Here is a 20,532-nt window from a genome sequence, read left to right as displayed (position 1 = left end):
CTGGGTTGTGTCAAGGAGGACGCACGGCTCTCGATCTTCGCCTCTCCCGAGTCCATACGGGAGTTGCAGCGATGGGACAAGACTAACTACCAACTGGATACCACGGAATTGGGGAGAAAGAGGGGAGAGAAAAGAAATTGGCCCAAAAAGACATCAAAATTTAAGTAAAATTGATCAATACCATTTTAATAAACATTTAACTAAGACACAGTACAAGGAAGAGTGTCACAAAAAGCCAATGCATTTGATCACATTTATATATACACACACACAAGGTTTCTCTCTTGAAAGAACAAAATACTACCCCTCCCTCCATTTGTTTCATTCATGAGTCATCATTCACTGATGATTTGAAATGACATACAGTCAGCACAATAACACACTGAGATACAATATATTGTTTCTGCTCGTCATCAAAAACCAGCACGTGACAGAAATCAGGAATCAGAAATCTTGACCATAGATGCGGTAAAGAGGTCAATGGAAATGCCATGTAAACATATGGGGAACATTCCCAAATCTCATCATTACCCCCCAGCAAAATGATACTACACTTAAGAATCAAATCAAATCAAATTTTATTTGTCACATACACATGGTTAGCAGATGTTAATGCGAGTGTAGCGAAATGCTTGTGCTTCTAGTTCCGACAATGCAGTAATAACCAACAAGTAATCTAACTAACAATTGTGAAATACACATGTAAACAATAGCCTATGTCGAGGTAAAAATTGGAGTACAATGCTTGTATGGATGTCAAGCCCAATACATGTCCATTCATCGTCACCAGTCAAGTGCATAATGCATTATACACTGTTCAAAAAAAAAGGGAACACTAAAATAACACATCCTAGATCTGAATGAATGAAATATTCTTATTAAATACTTTTTTCTTTACATAGTTGAATGTGCTGACAACAAAATCACACAAAAATTATCAATGGAAATCAAATTTATCAACCCATGGAGGTCTGGATTTGGAGTCACATTCAAAACTAAAGAGGAAAACCACACTACAGGCTGATCCAACTTTGATATAATGTCCTTAAAACAAGTGAAAATGAGGCTCAGTAGTGTGTGTGGCCTCCACGTGCCTGTATGACCTCCCTACAACGCCTGGGCATGCTCCTGATGAGGTGGCGGATGGTCTCCTGAGGGATCTCCTCCCAGACCTGGACTAAAGCATCCGCCAACTCCTGGACAGTCTGTGGTTGGTGGATGGAGCGAGACATGATGTCCCAGATGTGCTCAATTGGATTCAGGTCTGGGGAACGGGCGGGCCAGTCCATAGCATCAATGCCTTCATCTTGCAGGAACTGCTGACACACTCCAGCCACATGAGGTCTAGCATTGTCTTGCATTAGGAGGAACCCAGGGCCAACCACACCAGCATATGGTCTCACAAGGGGTCTGAGGATCTCATCTCGGTACCTAATTGGCAGTCAGGCTACCTCTGGCGAGCACATGGAGGGCTGTGCGGCTCCCCAAAGAAATGCCACCCCACACCATGACTGACCCACCGCCAAACCGGTCATGCTGGAGGCTGTTGCAGGCAGCAGAACGTTCTCTACGGCGTCTCCAGACTGTCACATGTGCTCAGTGTGAACCTGCTTTCATCTGTGAAGAGCACAAACTTGGTATTCTCTGGCAAATGCCAATGTCCTGCACGGTGTTGGGCTGTAAGCACAACCCCCACCTGTGGACGTCGGGCCCTCATACCACCCTCATGGAGTCTGTTTCTGACCATTTGAGCAGACACATGCACATTTGTGGCCTGCTGGAGGTCATTTTGCGGGGCTCCTCCTGCTCCTCCTTGCACAAAGGCGGAGGTAGCGGTCCTGCTGCTGGGTTGTTGCCCTCCTACGGCCTCCTCCACGTCTCCTGATGTACTGGCCTGTCTCCTGGTAGCGCCTCTATGCTCTGGACACTACGCTGACAGACACAGCAAACCTTCTTGCCACAGCTCGCATTGATGTGCCATCTTGGATGAGCTGCACTACCTGAGCCACTTGTGTGGGTTGTAGACTCCGTCTCATGCTACCACTAGAGTGAAAGCACCGCCAGCATTCAAAAGTGACCAAAACATCAGCCAGGAAGCATAGGAACTGAGAAGTGGTCTGTGGTCCCCACCTGCAGAACCACTCCTTTATTGGGGGTGTCTTGCTAAATGCCTATAATTTCCACCTGTTGTCCATTCCATTTGCACAACAGCATGTGAAATTTATTGTCAATCAGTGTTGCTTCCTAAGTGGACAGTTTGATTTCACAGAAGTGTGATTGACTTGGAGTTACATTGTGTTGTTTAAGTGTTCCCTTTATTTTTTTGAGCAGTGTAGTCAAAAACGACTAACACCACCGATTTCACTCATAAACGTGAGCTAGCATTTAGCAGTCACTTCTTCTAAACCTGAAAAGGGACTACTTCTAAATGGTATGTAAAAACATCCAAATATATCTAAATCTGACTTTAGTAACCACATTGTGAGCGTGTTACAATAAATCCATCATTGCGGATTTGACGAATATCCACTTTGTTAGAACAGATTTGTTGAACGTGAGGCAATCCGGCATCTGTTCCATTGGCCTCTTTACCACATTTATAAATCATTTGAGTTCTTTAAAAGACACGAGCACTTTGGGTCCCGTTTAATAATCATCCCTGTATATATTCAGTTAAATACTGATTTACATCGTTCAATTGATATGATTTAAATTATGGAACTGTAGGTATACTGAAGGGTTACAGAGAGAACAAGACACTGAAAATTGTAAGTATCACAGTTCAAATGCAGCTCATTAGATCATTTATTGTTTCTACTGCATTGTCCACCACACTCTTTCCCTCACTGAGCTCTTTTTACATTTTTTCCCCCCAGAAGATAGGGACAGGTTAGGCCCATCAGTCTAACCATTTTCTCTACTTGATGCTACCGTACCCAGTACACGGCTTACCCGCTCCCATCCTATGACTAGGCACCTTGGAATCATCTGTGTCCCCGTCCATTCGGATTCTCTACCCTCCAAAAGTGTACACTCATTCACCCCCCCACATGTATTTCATAACTGGATTGGTGCAAGTTAATTCCTTTTAAATCTATGAAGGGCAATTCAAGGATACGATTGCACACTTCGGGAGAATCGGAATGTAGCCAATCTGTAACCATGTGATCATTTTGAACAGGAGGACTACATGTTATTTATTGTCAGGCCAAAGACTAAAGTCACGTTATAGTAGTCTCGTTCACCAGTTCACCTGGCACACGAGTCTACTATAAACTGTAAGTCCTAAATCCACAATATTTCACTTAATTTAGCTTATAACGTAGTTCATTGGGTGTACCTTTCCGCCACAGTTGTCGAAGCACCTGCCAACAGGTACATTAAACTACACACATACCCATTTCACCTTTGACGTTTTGGTAATGCTAAGAAAGGAAATAGGGGTTATGCATTATTCTGAAATAACAGGAAACAGGGACCCGGAGGGCTTCGTACCATGGAGCTAGTAACAGGACAGTCCTGATGAACGCTAACACATACTTGCACACTCACACACAGGCAAAGGCGCATGCACGCACACAGACACAGAGCTAGATAAAATTGTAGACACCATAACACCACCAGTAAGGGATTGACAGGCGATACATACATAGCATTGGCCCAGCGTCACAATTTTTTTCATGAGCACAGATTTAAGTGGTGACATACAAAACACAAAATAAACGCTACGGTGGAAGAGTTTTGTTCATCAAACCATTGAAAGTTAAAGCAAGTTACGTAGACATTAAGGATAAAAAATAAAAATATAAGGGTGCAATTCATACATGGATTCAAATCATATAATAAAACTTCAGCTGTGCTTGATTGAGCATGCCTTTTGCGATGGAACCAATAGAACCGTCCTTAAAGTGCAAGCCCCGCCCATCTGGCACTCAAGGCGGGCTGAAACAAATGCTCAAAGAATTTGAATGATTTCAAAAAAGCATTTGAACCGACATCTGGTGCAATGTGATTTCTCCTCTGACCAAATATGGTCAATTCCCTCTGCAATATAAGCCTGCAACCACAAGATGGTGCTCAATTCCATACAGTTGGCATTGTTTGAGTCAGTCAAAGAGATCAGACACTTGTTGGAATGAGCATCCTTATCTGGTCTTCCCTTATCAAATTTCAAACTAACTTTATTTCTTGGAAGTGGCAAAAGTATCATTCCATGGATCACTCCTGTCAGATAGGTGAGGGGTGCTACATTGAGGGACAAGGAGTTGCAATACTGTCCGGACTAACTGGCAAGATGCCAGATGTTTGTGTAGCGATGGAACAAAAATGTATCACTTTGAGGCAAGTCTTGTTCATATGTATAATGGCACTATCTTTTTCATCCACGCCCATTCCTTTCAGTTGTGGCAGGCGGTCATCCCTTGAAAAAAAGTTATTGTGAGTCACAAACCCTAGCTTCCACTGTCAGCTTTCAGTGGAAAGAAACGAGAATAGAAGCATGAATACAAAAATATATACTTCACCGACACTTGTAAAACTGTTGGCACTCGGAACATTGAGATGAAACCATTCCAAAAGTTTGTTTCTCGAATGTGACCATCCAAATTGTCGACTGGCAAACGTTGACTTGACTCCCTCTGTGTATGATTGTCGTCAAAGTCACTCTCTATACTCTCGTATAAAAAGACCAAGATCATGGGATTGATATTCCTCTTCTGGAATGTCTTTTTTCTGGGCAGGTGGTCGTTTCCACTCTTTTCACGTCCTCTCCCTATCCCTCCTTTTCTTCCTCTCTCCAGGGAGATCCTAAATGATGGCGTCCCAGTCAAAGTCGTCCTGGATGTCGTTGGTGGGCAGCCTCCTCATCTGGTAGTGCCCGGGTGGCATCATGTGCTGCTGGTTCATCTGGTCATGGTGCCCTGAGAATGGAGGTAGACGTGTAAGGCAGCTGGACGCATGCACGCACACACACTACAAGAGGGTCTGAGTAGTTAGCAGTAGTACCTGTCACCGTGGAGCCTGCATTGCTCATGGGGGGCATGTGGGGGTAACCCGGGGGTCCCATCATTGAAGACATGTTCTGTCTGGAGTCCATGTACAGATTACCTACAGGAGATGAAGACATCCAACAGGAAGCAACAGTCATTCAGTTCTTACCTCACAACTCCATTGACCTATACACTGTTATAAGATCAGTAAAAGGAGACTTAGTTTTAAGCAATCCAACCCTTTCAGATCTATGGGACGCACGTCAGAGGTTGCCCTTAGGCATAGACCTAGGATCAGCTACCGTCCTCAACCCTGACAGTTACCATAGGGGAAACCGCAAAACTTAACTTAGATCAGTGTCTAGTGAGGCAACGCCATCCTAATGGCCACTTACCCGTGTTGATGTGCTGGCTGGGCTTGCTGGTGTGCATGGGGTTGTGGCAGGTGGGCATGGGTGGCCCCTGTGGTGGGATGATCCCGGTGCGTGTGAAGAACTGGTTGATGGAGGAGCATAGGTCTGCTATCTGGGCCAGGTCCAGGGACCAGTTGTTCAGCTCCGCCTGCCTCATGCTCTCCTTCAGTCCTGTCATAGATACACAGACAGGGGGTCGTTCTCATTTCAATAGACCTTAGTGGTTTCCTCTTCTCCTAGTCTCCTTTCCCCCACCTGCACAACAATCATACCCATAGCATGATGCTGCCACCACAATACTTGAAAACACAAGTGTGTCACTCTGTTGTATTTGATCCAAACCTGTAGTTTAATTTAGCCAATTCACATCCGTGTACTTTGTTTAGAACAATACCAATGCACTTAGACAATTCACATTGAAGTTTTAAGACTGTCATTATCTATCATACTTTCGTGTCAAAGTTGCAATTGAGAAAATGAAGAAAAAATTGTAATGTCTCATGAGCTGAAATAAAAGATCCCAGAAATTTTTTTATATGCACAAAAAGCTCATTCCTCAACTTTTGTACACACATTTGTTTACATCCCTGTTAGTGAGCATTTCTCCTTTGCCAAGATAATCCATCCACCTGACAGGTGTGGTATATCAAGAAGCTGGTCAAAAAGCATGATCATTACACAGCTGCACCTTGTGCTGGGGACAATAAAAATGTGCAGTTCTGTCACAACATAATGCCAGATGTCACGTTGAGGGAGCGTGCAATTGGCATGCTGACTAGAGGAATCTCCAGCTCCACCAGAGCTGTTGCCAGATTATTTAATGTTAATTTCTCTACCATAAGCCACCTCCAAAGCAGTTTTAGAGAATTTGAATGTACGTCCAACCGGCCTCACAACCGCAGACCATGTTTTTTTAAAAACATTTTTTAAATCTTTATTTAACTAGGCAAGTCAGTTAAAGAACAAATTCTTATTTTCAATGACGGCCTAGGAACAGTGGGTTAACCACCTGTTCAGGTGCAGAATGACAGATTTGTACCTTGTCAACTCAGGGATTTGAACTTGCAACCTTTCAGTTACTAGTCCAATGCTCTAACCACTAGACAGCTGATGAAACTGTTGGTTGGCACAAGCGAAGAATTTCTGCACAAACCATCTGAAACCATCTAAGGGAAGCTCATCTGAGTGCTTGTCATCCTCACCAGGGTCTTGCAGTTGGCATCGTAAGAGACTTCAGTGGGCAAATGCTCACCTTTGATGGCCACTGGCACGCTTGTGAAGTGTGCTCTTCACGGATGAATCCCGGTTTCAACTGTACCGGGCAGATGGCGTGTATGGTGTTGTGTGGGCGAGCGGTTTGCTGATGTCAACATTGTGAACCTCTCCAAGGTGTTGGAAAAAGTGGTTGCCGTACAGCTCCAGGATCATCCCAATCGAAACAACCTGTTTGAGAAATTCCAGTATTTGCACACAATGCAAATAGTCTGGGTAACCATTTGGTTACCTGTTCAGGAATCTAATGGCTTGGGGGTAAAACTGTTGAGAAGCCTTTTTGTCCTAGACTTGGCACTCCGGTACCGCTTGCCATGCGGTAGTAGAGAGAACAGTGGGGTGGCTGGGGTCTTTGACAATATTTAGGGCCTTCCTCTGACACCGCCTGGTGTAGAGGTTCTGGATGGCAGGCAGCTTTGCCCCAGTGATGTACTGGGCCGTACGCACTACCCTCTGAAGTACTTTGCGGTCAGAGGCCGAGCAATTGCCGTACCAGGCAGTGATGCAACCAGTGCAACCATGCTTTCGATGTTGCAGCTATAAAACCTTTTGAGGATCTCAGGACCCATGCCAAATCTTTTTAGTTTCCTGAGGGGGAATAGGCTTTGTTGTGCCCTCTTCACGACTGTCTTGGTGTGTTTGGACTAATCTAGTTTGTTGTTGATGTGGACACAAAGGAATTTGAAGCTCTCAACCTGCTCCACTACAGCCCCGTCGATGAGAATGGGGACGTGCTCGGTGCTCCTTTTCCTGTAGTCCACAATCTCCTTAGTCACATTGCGGGATAGGTTGTTATTCTGGCACCACCCGGCCATGTCTCTGACCTCCTCCTTATAGGCTGTGCCGTCGTTGTAGGTGATCAGGCCTACCACTATTGTGTCGTCAGCAAACTTGATGGTGTTGGACTCGTGCCTGGCCATTCAGTCGTGGGTGAACAGGGAGTAACAGGAGGGGACTGAGCACGCACCCCTGGGGAGCTCAAGGGGTTGAGGATCAGCGTGGCAGATGTGTTGCTACCTACCCTCACCACCTGGGGGCAGCCTGTCAGGAAGTCTAGGATCCAGTTGAAGAAGGTGATGTTTAGTCCCAGGATCCTTAGCTTGGTGATGAGCTTTGAGGGTACTATGGTGTTGAACCCTGAGCTGTAGTCAATTAACAGCATTCTCACATAGGTGTTCCTTTCATCCAGGTGGGAAAGGGCAGTGTGGAGTGCAAAAGCGACTACGGTGGTCTGCTTGAAGCATGTTGGTATTACAGACTCGATTAGGGACATGTTGAATATGTCAGTGAAGACACCTGCCAGTTGGTCAGCACATGCCCAGAGCACACGTCCTGGTAATCCATCTAGCCCTGCAGCCTTGTGTATGTTGACCTGTTTAAAGGTCTTACTCACGTTGGCTATGGAGAGCATGATCACACAGTCGTCCGGAACTTCTGATGCTCTCATGCATGCCTCAGTGTTGCTCGCCTCGAAGCAAGGATAGAAGTGATTTAGCTCGTCTGGTAGGCTCGTGTCACTGGGCAGCTCGCGGCTGTGCTTCCCTTTGTAGTCTGTAATAGTTTGTAAGCCCTGCCACATCCAACGAGCGTCAGAACCGGTGTAGTATGATTCAATCTTAGCCCTGTATTGACGCTTTGCCTGTTTGATGGTTCGTTGGCAGGGCATAGCGGGATTTCTTGTAAGCTTCCGGGTTAGAGTCCCGCACCTTGAAAGCGGCAGCTCTACCCTTTAGCTCAGTGCGAATGTTGCCTGTAATCCATGGCTTCTGGTTGGGGTATGTACGTACAGTCACTGTGGGGACGACGTCCTCAATGCACTTATTGATAAAGCCAGTGACTGATGTGGTGTATTCCTCAATGTCATCGGAAGAATCCCGGAACATGTTCCAGTCTGTGATAGCAAGGCAGTCCTGCTTCATCTGACAATTGTTTTAATAGACCGAGTCACTGGTGCTTCCTGCTTTAATTTTTGCTTGTAAGCAGGAATCAGGAGGATAGAGTTGTGGTCAGATTTACCAAATGGAGGGCGCGGGAGAGCTTTGTACGCATCTGTGTGTGTGTGGAGTACAGGTGATCTAGAATTTTTTTCCCTCTGGTTGCACATTTAACATGTTGATAGAGATTTGGTAGAACTGATTTAAGTTTCCCTGCATTAAAGTCTCTGACCACTAGGAGCGCCGCCTTGGTGAGTGGTTTCCTCATGCTTATTTCCTTATACAGCTGACTGAGTGCGGTGCCAGCATCTGTCTGTGGTGGTAAATAAACAGCCACGAGAAGTATAGCTGAGAACTCTAGGCACGTAGTGTGGCCTGCAGTTTATCACAATATACTCTACTTTAGGCGAGCAAAATCTAGAGACTTCCTTAGATTTCGTGCACCAGCTGTTTACAAATATGCATAGACCGACCCCCCCTGGTCTTTTCGGAGTGTGCTGTTCTATCCTGCCGGTGCAGCGTGTATCCCGCTAGCTGAATATCCATGTCGTCATTTTTGACGGTAACGGCAGCTTTCCTAGTTGCCTTCTGCATGTCCGGACGAGGAATCCGTCTCTTCGTCCTCTGCATCGCTTCCTTTTGCGAATAATTGGGATGTCTGCCCTGTGGGGTGTTTGGAGAATATTGTGTGAGTCCTGCTTGCTGCTGTTGTTGTTGTTGAAGAAATCTTTGTGTACTCCAAGGTGAGTGATCGCTGTCCTGATATCCAGAAGCTCTTTTCTTCCGTAATGCAGAAACATTTATGTACAAAATAATTTACAAATATCGCGAAAACCCCCCACATAATAGCACAATTGGTTAGGATACCATAAAACGGCAGCCATCTCCTCCTCCTCCTCCTCCTTCCATTCCACTGCTATGCTGATGTAAAAACTGCCCCAAGTCCCTCTGCTGCGTGTGCCTGTCTGAACACCTGCCTTGAGTAGGGATGGCAATTTGAAATAATTTAATACAACATTTTCAGATACCCGGTTACTCAAATCGGTGTAAAGAAGCTAGCTAAGATAGCTAGCCGGCTAGTTGAGGCTATTTGGCTGCACTCCCCATCCTTGTCTACAGCAACTCCATTCAGATTAAACAGCCTACCCATCGGTTGCTCATTGTAGCATACTCCTTCCATTTAGCTAACTTAATGCCATAATTTTAACTCTGTTGCATTGATTAGAGATCTACCAAGTCATGTTGCTACACATGGAGCCTCTGACAAGTGCCAACAATAAGCTACTGTACATGCGGTTCAGCACTCACCCATAACCCACCTCACCATTGCAGGCCAGAATATTGATCTCATCCTCAGTCTAAAATCTGGGTGTTAAGCTCGACTCCTCTCTGACCTTTGACGAGCACAAAGCATAATTCTTTCACCTTAATAACATTGCCAAACTCCGTCACACCATTACTCAGTCTTATGCTGAGAAGATCATCCACGTCTTTAGATGCAAGGATGGGGGCGAAGTGTTTGTGTTCATGCACTCATCAGGATCCTGGCAGCACTATTCTGAATATACTGGAGCTTTTGGAGACTCCTGATACCGATGAAGTGTGTGTAACAATAGTCCAGCTTGAGGAGACAAAGCATCTCTGGACTGGCTCCCAGTCTCAATCAGAATCAAGTTCAAAACACTCCTGCTGACATTGCATCAATAATTTTTTTTATTTTTATTTTATTTAACTAGGCAAGTCAGTTAAAAACATTTTTATTATTTTGACGTCCTACTCATGGCAATGCCCCTCCATAGCTCAAAGAATTGTTCGTATCCCATAACCCCACCTGTAATCTCAGATAGAGCGATAGTCTGCTCCTCTACGTTGAAGCTTTGCTCCATGGGGGAAAAAAATAAAATAAATCTGCTTTCTGCTCGACTGCCCCCCGCCTCTGGAATGCACTCTCGGACCACCTGAAGGCATCAGACTCCCTTAAAAACACTCGTTAGGAAGGCCTTCATTAGATATTGCTGTGTTCCTTGTCGTCCTTGACCCTTGTACCGTCAGCTATGTTCTTTGTGTAAGATGCCCTGCCTAGTTGTGTCCTTTGTCTATGTCTTGTTTTTATTTATTGTAATGCATTCACTGTAGGACTTTGAGAAAGTTTTTCAATGAAAAGTGAGTTATAAATTCAATGCATTATTATTATTACTCTTTATAGCATTATAGACGTTATAATAGCATTATACACATGGTGCTCCAAAGAAAGCGTTACCCCCATTTCCTCACTTTAGGATAATGCAAGTCTTTGTTACCTTGGAATGGAGAGAGGTCCACGTCAGCCCAATTGTAGCTGCTGGCAATGCGACAGCTCTCCTTCAGCCAGTCCAGGTTGGGGTACCAGTTGGCAGACAGACCTGCGCAGGCAGGCAGAAACAGACACACACACCATGCAGTGATTCCTCCCGATTTCTTCTAAGACAAATTATTTCAGGTAAGGGGAGTGGGTAATAGAGCTAAACGGGCTAGGCAGGCAGACCCAACTAAGTAACAGTAGGGGAAATGTTAGTCTTGTCCACCAGCCAGCTCTCTATAACATTGTAGCAATTACCCTGGGGACGAGATTAGGGAAATGTTGACAAGAGCACGGTGCTGTAATCAACAGAGCAACATTAAAGGACCAACAGAAGTAATGTCATGTTTGAGTCAGATGCAGTGATGCTTTTGACCACAAGATGTAATTTCACGTCACAGACATTAGAGAAGAGGAATGATTTTCTGTCTATCACCACAAACCCAAATGGCAACACATTTGAAGCTGTGGATCTAAGACGGGGATTGCTTTTATTCATCCCAGCCACTGTGGAGGGAGAACTAACCCAGATAATGGAGCGTCTATTTGTATAGGGCTTTTCTCTGAGCCGAAAGCACAGTGCAGAGACAGGAAAAACAAAGTCTAGGCAAATGAAAGACGTCGGTGAGGTTCAGAAATGCCCGTCTCTGAATCTGTCAGCTTCACACAGTGTAATGAGAGTTTGGGGAGTAGCAGAATAGCAAACGACATAGCTATAGTAACTTGCAAAAGTATTCATCCCCCTTGGCGTTCTTCCTATGTAATTATTTTTTTATCTGTAATTTAAAGGATTTTTATTTGAATTTCATGGAATGGACATACACAAAATAGTCCAAATTGGTGAAGTGAAATGGAAAAAAATACTTTTAAAAGTAATTTTTTTTTACTGAAAAGTGGTGCGTGCATATGTATTCACACCCGTTGCTATGAAGCCCCTAAATAAGATCTGGTGCAACCAATTACCTTCAGAAGTCACAATTAGTTAAATAAAGTCCACCTGTGTGCAATCTAAGTGTCACTGTCACGTGGTCTCAGTATACATATGTACGCACACACACACACACACACATGCCTGTTCTGAAAGGCCCCAGAGTCTGCAACACAACTACGCAAGGGGCACCACCAACCTAGCGACACCGTGGAGACCAAGGAGCTCTCTAAACAGGTCAGGGACAAAGTTGTGGAGAAGTACAGATCAGGGTTGGGTTATAAAAAAACATCAGAAATGTTGAACATCCCACAGAGCACCATTAAATCCATTATTTAAAAAAATGGAAAGAATATGGCACTACAACAAACCTGCCAAGAAAGGGTTTCCAACCAAAACTCATGGACCAGGCAAGGAGGGCATTAATCAGCAGTGCAACAAAGAAACCAAAGATAACCCTGAAGAAGCTGCAAAGCTCCACAGCGGGGATTGGAGTATCTGTCCATAGGACCACTTGAAGCCGTACACTCCACAGAGCTGGGATTTACGGAAGAGTGGCCATTGCTTACAGAAAAAAATAAGCAAACACGTTTGGTGTTCGCCAAAAGGCATGTGGAAGAAGGTACTCTGGTTAGATGAGACTAAAATGTAGCTTTTTGGCCATCAAGAAAAACTGTCTGGCGCAAACCCAACACCTCTCATCACCCCAAGAACACCACCCCCACAGTGAAGCATGGTGGTGGCAGCATCATGCTGTGGGGATGTTTTTCCATCGGCAAGGACTGGGAAACTGGTCAGAATTGAAGCAATGATGGATGGCGCTAAATGCGGGGAAATTCTTGTGGGAATCCTGTTTCGGTCTTCCAGAGATTTGAGACTGGGTCGGAGGTTCACCTTCCAGCAGGACAATGCCCCAAGGCTTTCTGCTAAAGCAACACTGGAGCGGTTTAAGGGGAAACATTTAAATGTCTTGGAAAGACATAGTCGAAGCACAGACCTCAATCCAATTGAAAATCTGTGGTATGACTTAAAATGGCTGTACACCAGCAGAACCCATTCAACGTGAAGGAGCTGGAGCAGTTTTGCCTTGAAGAATGGGCAAAAATCCCAGTGGCTAGATGTGCCAAGCTTATAGAGACATACCCCAAGAGACTTGCAGCTGTAATTGCTGCAAAAGGTGGCTCTACAAAATATTTCCTGGGGGGGGTGGAATAGTTATGCACACTCAAGTTTCCTGTGTTGTCTTATTTCTTGGCTGTTTCACAATAAAAAAAAATGGTAGGCATGTTGTGTAAATCAAATGATACAACCCCCGCCCAAAAAGTAATTTTAATTCCAGGTTGTAAGGCAACAAAATAGGAAAAATGCCAAGCGGGGTGAATACTTTCACAAGCCACTATAATATAATCAGTGTTGGAGAGTATGGAACTACATTTCGTTCAACTTGCTACATTATGCAGTAGCTTGATGGTAGTTCAACTAAATTCAAATCTAGGTCCTGTTTTCAGTAGTTAATTACTTTTTTTTTTTTTACCATGTAGCGGTGTAGCTAACGACTATAACTACACTGTTTTTGCACACAAAAAATGAAAATCTGGGCAATGTAGAATTTCCTTTATCAGACCTGCTTAATTCTCACTTTAAACAGTTTGTGTTTAATACGCTAAATTACACATTCTGTTAACATATGATCCCAAAGTGTTCTGTTCTTGCAATTTATAGTCTGACATTTCAGATTTTGATATGACCATTTTTCACAAAGTAGTTTGGATGTAATGAACTACTTTTTAAAGTAAACAATATTTTTCTTAGGGGTAGCTTTAGTGTAGTTTAACTTCTTACAGTGTGAAGTAATTGGTAGCTTGATAAACTATTTTCAGAGTAGCTTCCCCAACACTGAATATAAAGGAATCCATGTAGATATCAATGCTATATATAGTAAGGGACTAGCATTTAAGGATAGTCACTGTTCCTGAGGCCTGCCTGTAACTCCAGACACACCGCAACAATGAACAGCTAAAAGCTGCTGGGTGACGACAAGTGGTGGTTGTTTGCGCTGATGATTCAACATATAGAATCAGCGGGAAATTAACGGAAAACTATGGCCAATAGTCTAGCCAGAGGCACTCTGCTGTCTATCGTTTGGGCGTGTTTGCTCTCTGATAGTACAGTACTGTGTAGTGTGCACTGTACTGTCGTGTCTTACATGTGTTCGTGCAGGTTATCTGTGGTGGCTGGCCAGTATGGTGCTGGGACTGCTGCCCACTGTTGGGGTGCTGGCTGTGTTGAGGGTGCTGCCCATGTTGAGTGTTCGGATGAGGTTGATGTTGGTTGTGAGTCAAGTGCGGAGAGAGGTGCTGTGAGAGAGGCGGGTGGTGGTGGTTATGAACGTGACCGTGGTTGTTTTGGTGGCTGTGGGCACTGTTGCTGCTGCCCACACAGGGGGAGTGCTGATAGGAGCACGACGTCCGCGGCTGCTGGCTCAATTCAGGGGGCATACCCGTGATACCTGCAGGGCCAAACACACACAAGGACAGACAGACAATTAACTAACCATTCTGCCTACCTGTAAATAATTTTGCTTATGCATTTTCCTTGACTCTCTGTTGAAGGAATTTAATTCCTCTGTTTTAATTCCCAATCAAAATTAAACACTCTGTCAATTCATAAGGAAGACCCCTTATTTTATAAGAATGGACAGAGCCCCAGTCTTAAAAGTCAAGTAACAGCCTTTAATTCAAGAGAGTACTGAGTTCATACACATTTTACCACAGGTTATAAACTGAAAATGACGTCAGCGTTTTCTAAATGTTCCGTCTCTTCTTGACACTGGTAGAAAGGCTCTATAGATCTCAAGCCTTCCCTCCTCGCCTAGAGCCAACGTCAGTCAGTGTAGATAAGCATTCTAGACAGTCTGGAGATAGTTCATTCATTTGTACCAAGGAACAGACCGTCATTGTTCCAAACTCTTGACTACATTATATTCAATACTGGGAGCAAGAGAGAAAATTCATACATGTACAGTAACATAATAGTATTCGGATTAGTCAGTCCTGATTGAAATGTATACATAATTAGTCATCATTGAGAAAAATTCCCTTAACTCTCCTTTTTTTTCTTCAGTGTGTTGTTTGCAGTAACGTCTTTGTTGTAAAATCGCAAACAGACATGGCAGTTTCACCATTAAGGATTCCAGCTTTTAAACTATGTTCATAACAAAACAAATGCTACTATAGTGCAGCATGTGACTGACAGCTGCAGAGATGTTACCTCCAATAAATAATACTGAAGCAAACGAGGGATTTCATTCAGATGGTTTTAAGGGAATTTACTCTTAAAATAGAATGGAACACAGAGCAACAATTTCTTCAAACAAAAGTGCACAGATTGGTGGGAAAAAAATACCATAAACCTAATCTTAATCTGGCAGCGTGATTTAATTTGTAACATTTAAATGTATACAACATTAAGAAGGCGATTTATTTAACTCGACCAAAGTTCACCAAACCGAGCAATGCATAAATAGTTGCCTCCTTAAATTAATGCACATTAACGCTAGGGGTGTAACGGTACACATATTTATATTCTGAATACATTTTTTGACTGCACTGAGCCTTTAATCTCAATCATTGTATCACCTAAAATCCAAAGTGCTGGAGTACTTACCTGACAACTCAAACTGAATTTATCCTCTGCTCTATCATTCGCTACATACTTCAGTCTGAGACTGCCATAATTGAAGTTGTTTGAGGTTACGTCAAAATGAGGGGTGTTGTACAAAAAAAAAAGTAATCAGCGATTGGATGATCTCTAACCAATCAGAGTATCAAAGCCAATGATTAATGTTCAAAATGCTGCTTTAGTCAAGTGTGTTATGGCTCTGGCCCAACAAATCAGTTTCTGGGACCAATCACATCTAGAAATTGCCTGGAAGGCAGACTCATTGCGGAGAAGAAACTAATGTCCATGGGCGTAGTGTAGCGTTTGGCCCGAGCAAGGAGTTTGGGTAGCAAAGCAACTGGAGTACAGAGCCAAAACAACCAAATGTGTCAACTACTTTTGGACCTCACTGTGTGTTTTTTGAATGATAAATGTCCCATACTGTATGGTGGGAGTACAGCAAACTGCCAATTTATAAAAAAGGGGCTTGTTTTCTTTCGAATACTTTGAAGACGTTTGATAGAGCTTGATTGGTTGCAAAATGCACCCATCTGTCACACCAAGCAGGCTCATCGAAAACACTATTTCAACCCCGGTCCGCTTCAGAGTACTGTTTCCCATGACCCACCTTGCTGGCTGAAGGACTGCTGAAAGACAGACTTATAGAGGTTTTGGAACGAGACACTGAGGTCCTCGAAATCAGAGAAGAGGAGCTGCTTGTCCTGCTCGGCCACACTGCACTGGGGTTGGGGAGGAGGAGAGGGAGGGGGAGGAGGCTGCTGTAGACTCAGAGACTGGGAGGGCTCCAAGTTACTACTGACCTACAGAGAGATAGAAAGAGAGACAGTCACTTATTTTCATTACTTTAGGTCCAATCACTAAAAAGGTTGAATTCTAACTTGAGATACCCACACTGTCTGTTTTGGGCATGGTAATGGTAAACTCGTGTTCAGTATCCCTGTCTCCTGATGGTCATTCACCCTTCTAACCAGAGCGCCCAGGCCGATTGTACCTACAGTATAGTCATGGGCGCCTGACTTTGTCTTAAAGTGGTGATACAAATATATATTTTTTATTTTTAGGTTTTGCCACAAATTATATTGAAATCGAGTACTCAAAAAAAATCTAGTCCAGAAAAAAAACGGCACATTTATCTATATGACAACACTGCACAACAATGCTTAATTTATCATAACTATTACAGGGAACAAATTACTAAAATGCCCCATACACACACATACAGTGGGGCAAAAAAGTATTTAGTCAGCCACCAATTGTGCAAGTTCTCCCACTTAAAAAGATGAGGCCTGTAATTTTCATCATAGGTACACTTCAACTATGACAGACAAAATGAGAAAAAAAATCCAGAAAATCACATTGTAGGATTTTTTATGAATTTATTTGCAAATGATGGTGGAAAATAAGTATTTGGTCACCTACAAACAAGCAAGATTTCTGGCTCTCACAGATCTGTAACTTCTTCTTTAAGAGGCTCCTCTGTCCTCCACTCGTTACCTGTATTAATGGCACCTGTTTGAACTTGTTATCAGTATAAAAGACAACTGTCCACAACCTCAAACAGTCACACTCCAAATTTCACTATGGCCAAGACGTGTCCCCCTGCTTAAGCCAGTACATGTCCAGGCCCGTCTGAAGTTTGCTAGAGAGCATTTGGATGATCCAGAAGAAGATTGGGAGAATGTCATATGGTCAGATGAAACCAAAATATAACTTTTTGGTAAAAACTCAACTCGTCATGTTTGGAGGACAAAGAATGCTGTGTTGCATCCAAACAACACCATACCTACTGTGAAGCATGGGGTGGAAACATCATGCTTTGGGGCTGTTTTTCTGCAAAGGGACCAGGACGACTGATCCGTGTAAAGGAGAGAATGCATGGGGCCATGTATCGTGAGATTTTGAGTGAAAACCTCCTTCCATCAGCAAGGGCATTGAAGATGAAACGTGGCTGGGTCTTTCAGCATGACAATGATCACAAACACACTGGCGGGCAACGAAGGAGTGGCTTCGTAAGAAGCATTTCAAGGTCCTGGAGTGGCCTAGCCAGTCTCCAGATCTCAACCCCATAGAAAATCTTTGTTGGGAGTTGAAAGTCCGTGTTGCCCAGCAATAGCCCCAAAACATCACTGCTCTAGAGGAGATCTGCATGGAGGAATGGGCCAAAATACCAGCAACAGTGTGTGAAAACCTTGAAGACTTACAGAAAAAGTTTGACCTCAGTTATATACCCTTTGTTGGTAATGACAATCTCAAGTATTGAGATAAACTTTTGTTATTGACCAAATACTTATTTTCCACCATAATTTGCAAATAAATTCATTAAAAATCCTACAATGTGATTTTTTTAAGTGGGAGAACTTGCAATACAATTATATATATATATATATATATATATATATATATATATATATATATATATATATATATATATATGTGTGTGTGTGTGTGTATATATATATATACACACACACACACACACATATAAAACCTACAGGACAGTAGATCTCCGAGCACATTGTCTATGCCAGGTGAAATTGGGCCACATTAGCTAGGAAACAGCTTAAACAAATGCAAATGCAGCTACTTCACTGTTATTCTGGCTGCACTTTTTGACTTGACTAAGTTAGCCATAGTTGGCTAGCTAGCAAGCAAGGGTTAAGAACGTTAACAGCCAGTATGGCAATGGAACATTTAGAATCAACGACTGGGTCGCGTCCATAGATACAGGACAAAAATTGAATGACTGGGTCGTGTGTCTAGCTGGATACCGCCCAACCATAGCTGGCAACTCCAATGGCCTCTCTTTTCCATCATCTCCCTATTCCTCTTATTACTCTTGAATCAGTAGCCTAGCACAAAGCACGTCCCAGTAGTAGCAATATAGGTTGGCCACTTATTCTGAGCAATTCAAAATATATAAATATATATATATATATATTCAAGGAAAGAAACACCTTGCTCTTGCTTGCTGGATATAAAATAGGCTACAGTGTTCACAATGAACTGACAGGGAAGTTTGAATGGCGAGAGCTACTCTGATGTGATCACATTGCCTTGTGGTAAAAATGCAATAAACAGGAATCCTCTGTTCTCCCCACAACCAATGTTAAAATGTTTCCAATTAAGTTACAATGTATTCTTATCAGCCTACTTTGCATAAACATTGATTGGATGATGTGAGGGTTATCGAATCAGGATCAAATCCTTTGAACTCCTCTCGCTCATTAATGATAGAATGTTCAGAATTTAAGATTGCCGAAAGGCCAGTGGCAAATGGCAAGAAGCGGAATATAATAGCTGAACAGAAACAGCAACCAGGCTAAGGAAAGTGGGGGGGGGGGGCAGTGATTGGTAAACAAAAAGATGCGCAGCTACCTCGCCCACTCAAAAAAATGTAAATTTGAACAGTTTCTTCCAATGATGCTAAGCAAAGAATTCAGTCAGGTCCACATTGTCTACTCAGTCACACAGACCCAATGACCTTTTCTGAAAACCAAAAAACAGATTGGTTTCCACACTGTGGCAAAATTTGTCCTTTAGTCTATTATGTACTAAGTTTTTGGGGTTATTTTCTTTGGCTGACACTACAGGCAACGAGACAGTCACAGTAGACAAACACCACAATGCCACAGGAGTGCCTCAGGCAGTTTATTTATACTGAGGGCACCGAAGAGTTGAGGTGCTGGAAAGTATCTGTAGAGTGGGAGGGGAAAGAGGAGACGAGCAACTTTAAGTTGCGTCTTAAACACGTTCAAGAACACAAAATACTGGGGCAGGTATTAGGGGATGGTTTCCCGGAAACCGGCCCTACCGTAAGTGCTCCGTGCTGTTAAGGCAGAAGAACATTAGGCCTACTGAGGATTCAAGTTTCCACCGGGAACATTTTTAAATAAATGGTCTTTGCCTCAGGTATTGCCACATGGTGTGTGCGACCTGGAATAGATCAGGGGTTGTGTGTAGTGACTGTCACAATGCCGTGGCCTCAGACAAACAATAACACAGCCTCAGACAAGCAGCATTGACGCAGTTACCACTGAGGTAGTGAGTCAGCAAACACTGATTCAAGACGAAGGTCAAGTACAGCAGTAAAGGTCGACCAATATAGTACTACATTATGAATCATAATACCCATAAAACCTAGCATTCAAACAAGGAAATGGTTCCAATCGTTTTGCCATCATACATTTTTCCCCATAGGGGATTTAAGAAACACTTAGAATCAGGGCTGTGTTTTGTGACAATAAGTGTCAATCTATCTAGGACAAGGTGACTTATCAATATATTTTCCTGTATTTACCCTCCAAAAATGAAATGCTAATTAGCTGCTAATGTGGCATCATAAAGAACTACAAATGCCATGATGATCTGGACGAGATTGCCGAATCGAGGCAAAGGTAAGAATCTCTGGATTAGCTACATTTTGTAATTAATAAAATGGCAACATTTATTTAAATAACTAATTGTGTGAACGGTCTTGTGCAAGCTAGAGATGACGTGCAGGAGCTTGTAGGGATTTGTAGTCTTGCTTTGATACTAATTTGCATTTTTGAATCAGAGTAAATAGAGCCAACTATATTGATTAAAGTCTCCTTGTCCGAGAGAGATTTACATGGTTATCAAAACTTCATGCCATGGTAAGCCTACATGAAACACAGCCCATATTTTAAGTGTTTCTAAAATTCTCTATGGGAAAAATGAACGGTGGAAAAATGATTGGAAACATTTCGCTGTTTGACCGCTAGATTTTATGGGACACAACCACTGTGGGGCTCTATAGCAACATTGGTGGGCCGTCAGGGCCAGCAAGGCCTTCTCTGCTGGCCTAAACATCATCAGAATATATATATATATATATATTTTTTTTTTTAAATATATTTTCCCACAAATATTTATTCAATTATTCCCCAGAGTAAGAGTTACACTCATTTCATAGCGTTCCTCTTGGTTGCACTGCTTCCAGCCCCAGGTTGAGATTTGG

The 20,532-nt window shown here is 43.2% G+C and overlaps 1 protein-coding gene across 2 annotated transcripts in view; it reads right to left on the bottom strand.

Annotated features, from left to right (window-relative positions):
• Window positions 1-2,787: 2,787 nt before the first annotated feature.
• The window catches only part of LOC109869730 (forkhead box protein J3), an 87,970-nt gene continuing 70,225 nt past the window's right edge, over window positions 2,788-20,532 (bottom strand). For both annotated transcript variants that reach the window (XM_031803475.1, XM_020459995.2), the window contains 6 exons: window positions 16,162-16,354; window positions 14,080-14,382; window positions 10,908-11,009; window positions 5,384-5,572; window positions 5,005-5,106; window positions 2,788-4,919 (listed from right to left, as the gene is read on the bottom strand). In XM_031803475.1, coding sequence (XP_031659335.1) covers window positions 4,807-4,919; window positions 5,005-5,106; window positions 5,384-5,572; window positions 10,908-11,009; window positions 14,080-14,382; window positions 16,162-16,354 — 1,002 coding nt within the window. In that variant the 3' untranslated portion in view covers window positions 2,788-4,806. The remainder of the gene's footprint in view (window positions 4,920-5,004; window positions 5,107-5,383; window positions 5,573-10,907; window positions 11,010-14,079; window positions 14,383-16,161; window positions 16,355-20,532) is intronic.

This window comes from Oncorhynchus kisutch, linkage group LG24, assembly GCF_002021735.2.
Source record: "Oncorhynchus kisutch isolate 150728-3 linkage group LG24, Okis_V2, whole genome shotgun sequence".
NCBI lineage: Eukaryota > Metazoa > Chordata > Actinopteri > Salmoniformes > Salmonidae > Oncorhynchus > Oncorhynchus kisutch.
The sequence above is the reverse complement of the archived record's forward strand: the minus strand, read 5'-3'. Positions and strand labels throughout refer to the sequence as shown.